The 7,564-nt window shown below is 64.5% G+C and overlaps 1 protein-coding gene across 1 annotated transcript in view; it reads right to left on the bottom strand.

Moving 5' to 3' along the window:
- Window positions 1-1,185: 1,185 nt before the first annotated feature.
- RHPN1 (rhophilin Rho GTPase binding protein 1) overlaps window positions 1,186-7,564 on the bottom strand; it is a 15,689-nt gene continuing 9,310 nt past the window's right edge. Inside the window, 1 exon segment of the mRNA XM_070392110.1 lies at window positions 1,186-1,572. Coding sequence (XP_070248211.1) covers window positions 1,186-1,572 — 387 coding nt within the window.

Below are 7,564 nucleotides of genomic sequence, written 5' to 3'. Positions count from 1 at the left end.
ACCTCCATCACCACACCACCTCCACCACCACCACCATCCACCACCACCATCACCTCCACCACCACCTCCACCACCTCCATCACCACCATCACCTCCATCACCACCACCACCTCCACCACCACCTCCACCACCACCTATCACCTCCACCACCACCTCCACCACCTCCATCACCACCATCCACCTATCACCACCACCTCCATCCACCACCATCCACCTCCACCACCACCTCCACCACCTCCATCACCACCACCACCTCCATCACCACCATCACCCTCCCACCACCACCTCCACCACCTCCATCACCACCATCACCTCCATCACCACCACCACCTCCACCACCTCCATCACCACCATCACCTCCATCACCACCACCACCTCCACCACCACCTCCCCACCACCTCCATCCACCACCACCACCTCCATCACCACCCTACCACCTCCACCACCACCTCCATCACCACCTCCATCACCACCACCACCTCTACCTCCACCTCCAGTCACCTCCATCACCACCATCACCTCCACCACCTCCATCACCACCACCACCCCTCCATCACCACCATCACCTCCACCACCACCTCCATCACCACCTCCACTCACCACGCACCACCTCTACCTCCACCTCCATCACCTCCATCACCACCATCACCTCCACCACCACCTCCATCACCACCATCACCTCCACCACCACCTCCACCACCACCTTCCATCACCACCACCACCTCCATCACCACCAATCACCTCCACCACCACCTCCATCACCACCTTCCATCACCACCACAACCTCTATCGTCCACCTCCATCACCTCCATCACCACCACCACCTCCACCACCACCTCCATCACCACCATCACCTCCACCACCACCTCCATCACCACCACCACCTCCACCACCACCTCCATCACCACCACCACCTCCACCACCACCTCCATCACCACCATCACCTCCACCACCATCACCACCACCACTCCATCACCACACCACCACCTCCATCACCATCACCTCCACCACCATCACCATCACCATCATCACCTCCACCACCATCACCTCCACCACCATCACCTCCACCACCACCATCACCATCACCTCCACCACCATCACCATCACCATCATCACCACCATCACCATCACCTCCACCACCATCACCACCATCACCATCACCACACCACATCACCATCACCATCATCACCACATCACCATCAACGCCGTAAGAAAACCTCGTGAATTTCTGAGAAACACCAAGTGCCGATTGGCCATGTTCGCCCATGAAGCTGTGAACAGGGAGGTGTTCGGGGGCTGGGTTTTCTGAGAGGCCTGTGCCCAGCCCTGGGTGGGGGTCAGGAAGGACAGTGAGTTGAACAGCGTGACCAGACGGGGGTGGGGGGGGGCGTCCCACACTCCAGGCCCCGGTGGGCCTGAGACGGAGGCTGCAGGCAGGAGGCCGGGCAGGGGTGTGGCCTCCAGCGTGGGGTCCAGGGCCCCCCCACACCCGCCTGGAAACATCAGCTGCAGCTTCGGGGAGGTGGCCCAGGGTAGACACTTGGAGGCCAGAGGTGGACTCACTTCTGGGACCTGGGAGCGGGCGGAGGGTGAGGGGGTGCCCCCAGGACGGGGCCTCCTCCCTCTTCGTTCACCCCGTACCCCACCTGCGGCCTGACCAGGTCCTTTCTGGTCAATAAACCTCGCCTCCGGGGCCTGGGGCGCAGGCGAGAGCGCTGCCCGCCCGCAGACACTGGAGTTATAATTAGCGCGCAGCCTAATTAATTGAGTGGTCAGGATGCTAATTAGCGGCTTGATGGAGACCGCAGGAGGGTGACGGGCGACCTTGGCAGTGGGCACGCCTCTCCTGGGGGCGCTCCCTCCGCCCTGCCCTGCCCTGCCCTGGGCTGTGAGGGGGCAGCTCCCTCCGCCCCGCCCTGCCCTGCCCTGCCCTGCCCTTGGGCTGTGAGGGGCTCTCCCCCCGCCCTGCCCTGCCCTGCCCTGGCTGTGAGGGGCGCTCCCCCCGCCCTGCCCTGCCCTGGGCTGTGAGGGGCGCTCCCCCCGCCCTGCCCTGCCCTGGGCTGTGAGGGGCGCTCCCCCCGCCCTGCCCTGCCCTGGGCTGTGAGGGGCGCTCCCCCCGCCCTGCCCTGCCCTGGGCTGTGAGGGGGCGCTCCCCCCGCCCTGCCCTGCCCTGGGCTGTGAGGGGCAGCTCCCTCCGCCCTGCCCTGCCCTGGGGCTGTGAGGGGGCAGCTCCCCCCCGCCCAGCCCTGCCCTGCCCTGGGCTGGCCCCTGCATCCGCCTCTGTCCCTGTGGCTCCTCCACGGCCTCGCTGTCCCCCTGACCACCTGACACATGCTCTGCCGCCTGCACCCCTTGGCATCGCTGGGCAAAGTGCGGCTCCTCTGTGGCAGCCACTCCCTCCCGGGCACCTGTCCGGCCCCTCCGGCCCCTTCAGGGTCCTGGCCCCACCTGTGACCCCCGGCCCCCCGCCCGGCTCCCCTCCTCCACTCCCCGTTAGGGCGGGGGAGGCGGCGGGGGGAGGGGGCGGCCCAGCCACAGTCCCTGAGCTGCACCCCAGGAGGCAGGGGCCGGACCACCTCTTGTTTCCGGATGAGCCGCTGGGCGGGGAGTAGCCCGGGTCCACCGGGCGCAGGTGGGCGTGGACTTCTGGCCCCCGCGGAGGTCTGTGCACCCGCCCGCCCTCCACATCGCTCCCCCAGCCGCCCGCCCATCCCGGGGGCGAGGGGGGAACGGGGGTGGGCGCCTGAGGGGGGCTCTGGGGCACGGCCTTCTTTCATTTATTGTTTATTTTTTAAAAATATTTTTATTGATTTCAGAGAGAAGGGGGGAGAGAGAGAGAGAGAGATCCATGATGAGAACCATCCACCGCTGGCCTCCTGCAGGCCCCCCCCTGGGGATCAGCCTGTGCCCGTGACCAGGAATCGAATCGACCATGACCTCCTGGTTCTCAGGTCCTTGCTCAGTCCGGCTTGGGCGCGGCCTTATTTTAAAACCTCTCAGGCCACTGCTCTTTCGTCAAAACAAATTCAATTCCAGCTGCAACTCCTGTCTCCTTAACGCAGGAGAGCGAGTGGGGACACTCACCACAGCTGCTCACTGGGCGCGGGAGGGGAGGGAGGGGGAGGGGGAGGGGGAGGGGGGGAGGGGGAGGAGAGAGGAGGGGGAGGGGAGGGGGAGGGGAGGGGAGGGGGAGGGAGGGGAGGGGGAGGGGGAGGGGAGGGGTTAGGGTTAGGGTTAGGGTTAGGGTTAGGGTTAGGGTTAGGGTTAGGGTTGTGGATAGGGTTAGGGTTAGGGTTAGGGTTAGGGTTAGGGTTAGGCTTATGGATAGCGGTTTTGGGTTAGGGTTAGGGTTAGGGTTTATGGATAGGAATAGTAGTTAGGGTTAGGGTTAGGGTTAGGGGTTAGGCTTATGGATAGGGTTAGGGTTAGGGTTAGGTAGGGTTAGGGTTAGGCTTATAGGATAGGGTTAGGGTTAGGGTTAGGGGTTAGGGTTAGGCTTATGGATAGGGTTAGGGTTAGGGTTAGGGTTAGGGTTAGGCTTATGGATAGGGTTAGGGTTAGGGTTAGGGTTAGGGTTAGGCTTATGGATAGGGTAGGGTTAGGGTAGGGTTAGGGTTAGGGTTAGGCTTATGGATAGGGTTAGGGTTAGGGTTAGGGTGTAGGCTTATGGATAGGGTTAGGGATAGGGTTAGGGTTAGGGTTATGGATAGGAATAGTGTTAGGGTTAGGGTTAGGGTTAGGGTTAGGGTTATGGATAGGAATAGTGTTAGGGTTAGGGTTAGGGTTAGGGTTAGGGTTATGGATAGGAATAGTGTTAGGGTTAGGGTTAGGGTGAGGGTTAGGGTTATGGATAGGAATAGTGTTAGGGTTAGGGTTAGGGGTTAGGTAGGGTTAGGGTTAGGGGGTTAGGGATAGGGTTAGGGTTAGGGTTTAGGGTTAGGGTTAGGGATAGTGTTAGGGTTAGGGTTAGGGTTAGGGTTAGGATAGGTTAGGGTTAGGGTTAGGGTTAGGTAGGTTAGGGATAGGGTTAGGGATAGGGTTAGGTTAGGGTTAGGGTTAGGGTTGGGTTGTGGATAGGGTTAGGGTTAGGGTTATGGTTAGGGTTAGGGTTAGGGTTGTCGATTAGGGTTAGGGTTAGGGTTATGGATAGGGTTAGGGTTAGGGTTAGGGTTAGGGTTAGGGTTAGGAGTGTAGGGTTATGGATAGGGTTAGGGTTAGGGTTATGGTTAGGGTTAGGGTTAGGTTAGGTGTTAGGGTTAGGTTCTTTAGTTCTTAGCATCTTGGTTTCGTGTTACTGTTTTTCGTTCTGGCTTACATCCGTGGGATCTACGATTTCTTTGTGATTTTCAATGGCTTTGCCCTGGAATCAACTGCCTTTCTTTCTGGAAATATTCGAATGCTTTCGATTATGCAATCCGTTGGCTGGATGGTTGCAGTCCTGTTCACTGGGGATTTGAGCCTCTCATTCTCTCCCAAGCCAGTCCTCCTGGTGGGCGGTCTGTGGCAGCCCTCACGCCAAGGGGCCTGGTCGGGGCTGCTGACGGGCAGTATCGCGCTTTGCCCCAGGGTGGATGGCTTCCTGGAGCCCGGGCGGCGGCTGGCAGCCCCCAGAGGATCCACAGGGCAGCTCGCTGGCCATCGATTCCCGGCCGCCCCTCCGAGGTGTATAAACTGCTTGCCCTCCAGTTGGAGAAATAGCTTGTGTCCGGTTTCATTGATTGGTTTCTCTCTTTAAGAATATTCAGAGCACCGGTTCCAAGAACAGGTAAATCTTAGTCACCCAGCTGCTCAGTTTTTGAGGGGGTGTGGGGGGAGAGGCATGGGGGGGGGCTCCAGTCCCCCCTCTTGGGGACAGTGGGTGCAGCCTCTGACCAGGCAAGGCCCTGGCCTCAGTGGACATCCCTGCGGTGGGAACTCACCCCCACACCCCCGCCCCCCCAGCCCCACCACCAACGGGCCGGCCTTGCCCCCGAGAGCCCCTCCCAGGGCCTGGCCACTGTCCCAAAGCCACGCAGGGCCCTGGAGTGAGCCCTGGGGCGGCCGCCCCCTGGGCCAAGGAGGCCACTGGGCTGGGCGGGGGGAGGGGAGGGGAGAGCTCCAGCTGACCCGCCGGCTCTGGGGGCCGCACCCCAGGGTGAGGCAGAGCTGGGCCACGGTCCGCAAGCTCCGGGGCTGGGAAGCCGGCCGGAGGAGCCACTATTGACGAGGAAGGGACAGGAGGGCGGGCGGCCGGGTCAGCAGATCCGCCCGGGGCTCAGGATGCGCCGGCATCGATCGCAGGCCCTGGGGGCCGGGGGGCAGGCTGAGGTGAGCCTCCCAGCAGGCTCTGCTCGGCCCACCCTGAGGGCCTGGGTCCCTGACGCTTGCCCTGGCACAGTCCCCCGGGGCAGAGCTCAGGCCTGGCCTGCACCCCGGCTCTGCTCCTGCCGGGCGGGCCCCCTCACCCAGGCAGGGGCTGAGCTCTGCGCCCGGTGGGCACGCTGCCAACTCCCTCCTGAGGGTGCGGGGGGCACAGACACGGAGAAGAGACAGGTGCTCCCACAGGGACCAGGACGGGAGGGGACGCCTGCCCTGAGAGGGCGGCAGGGAGGGGAGGCCTCCTGGGACCCAGGCAGTGAGACACAGGCGAGAGGGGGGGGGGAGCAGGGCCCGAGGCACCAGCGAGGCCAGTGGGGCCCCAGGAGAGGAAGGGCCCCCTCCGGGGCCCCCCCCCCAAGAGGCAGGGCCAGCCTCCGGTTACCGGGTGCTGTCCACGCTCTGCCTGCACCCGATCGTGGTGGGAAACAGTTGGCTGGGTGCCTCTGAGCCAGGCGGCCAGGGCCACCCCGAGAACCGCAGACGCCTGGCCTGGGCCCCTGCCCCCACCCCTGCCCCAGCCGCACCGCTAACGAAGTGGGATTTGATCTGCGAGACCACAGCCTGCAGCACGACTGTCTGGCTCCGTGGGGCTGGGTGAGGGGTGGGCGGCTGTGAGGGGGGTCCTGCTGGCCCCGACCCAGGGCCCGAGCTAATGTTGCCCCTCCCCCCTGCTCATGGCCTCGGGGAAGCTGCCCCTCTGGGCTGTGGCTCCCTCCCAGGGCCAGGGCTCCCCGCTGCCTCCTGCAGCAGCCCCAGGGGTGGGTGAGCCGGGCCGGGCCGGGCAGGCCCCCCACTTCTCCAGGCCCCCTGGGCTCTGCCCGCCCCCCAGGGCCTGGGACTCCAAGCACCTACATCCCTGGCGCCCCCAGGCCCCCACGGCACCTGCCCCCAGCCCACCTCCTGGGCTCGCCCCAGCCCAGCCTCCTGCCCCAGGCCTGTCGGCCCCCAGCAGCCCACGCGTTCTGTCCCTCTGGGCAGGCAGCCAGCTGGGCTCCAGGAGGGCTCTGGAGAAATGCGGTGAATGAATGAACGAATGAACAAATGAGGTGAAAAGACGCTCAAGAGAACTCAGGAGGCGGCACCCTTGGAGCGACTGCTTCCGGAAGGACCCACTTGTCAAGGGCTGTCGGGTGGGGGGCGGGGGACTCCCCGGCCGTCCTGCCTGTCCCTCTGGCTCGCCCGCCCGCCCGCCCGTGTGGCCTGGGGCAGTGGGACAGCGAAGGGCCTCCATGGGCGGGCCACAGGCCGTCACCACAGTGACCTGTGACCACAGCCTCCCCGGTCACCCACACGGACCCTCCCTGCCGTCCACTGCCAGCCGCACGGACCCGCGGCCACGCGGCCCCCACCGCAACCAGCCCCCTGCCCGAGCCGCCGGACACCACCACCACCGGCAGCCCCCCTCCCGTCTGCCCAGCCTCACCCTCCCCCGGGCCCTGGTCTGTGGGTCGGGGGAGCCCAGGGCTGGGGCCTCTGGTCCGGGGGTGGGGGGTGGGGCGGCAGGTGTCAGTCTCAGATGTAAACACCGCGGGTAATGGAATGGCCGAGGGGGCGCCCGGCCCGTAGCAGGGCGCATTATGAAGGCTAATGGATTTTTGAAGCCAGATTGATTTTCATTAATTTGGTAAAAATCTTTTTCCTCTCCCCTATAATTCTGTCTTAAAACGCTCCCCCTGACAGCTCGATAAGTCACGTCCGGCCTTAATGCACGTCTGGCTCACCCCCTGGGCGGGCGGGGCGGGAGCGGGGCTGGCGGTCCAGTCAGGTAAACCCGCATTAGGCCAGGCCTCGCGGGGGGGGGGGGGGGGGGGGGGGGGGGGCGGCACCGCCAGGACCTGGAGAGCACAGCCCAGCCTGCAGGGCTGAGGCAGCTGGAGACCAGGGAGACCCCACTCCAGTGCCAGCTGCCCAGGCCTCTGGGCCAGCTCCTCCCCCAGCTCAGGGGCACCCCCTGGGCCCCAGACCACCCCATCCTCCAGAGGCCTCAGGCCCAGAGCCAGCCCTCACCTCTCAGAAGGGATGGCCCTGGGGGCTTCGGGGGGGACACATTGACCCTTTCTCTGCCTCCCCCCCCCCCCCCCCCCCCCGCAGCTCGGCCTCTGCTCCCTGGACGTGGGCTCAGTCATCTGTTCTGGCATTTCTCCTGGAGTCTCCTCCCAGACGATGCCCCCCCCCCAGGCTCTGGGATGGGGGAGGGCAGAGGGGC

This window comes from Myotis yumanensis, unplaced genomic scaffold, assembly GCF_028538775.1.
Source record: "Myotis yumanensis isolate MYYU_CA2020_CCGP unplaced genomic scaffold, mMyoYum1.0.hap1 SCAF_15, whole genome shotgun sequence".
NCBI classification, from domain to species: Eukaryota; Metazoa; Chordata; class Mammalia; order Chiroptera; family Vespertilionidae; genus Myotis; species Myotis yumanensis.
Note: the sequence above shows the minus strand (reverse complement) of the source record. Positions and strands in the feature narration are given on the sequence as shown.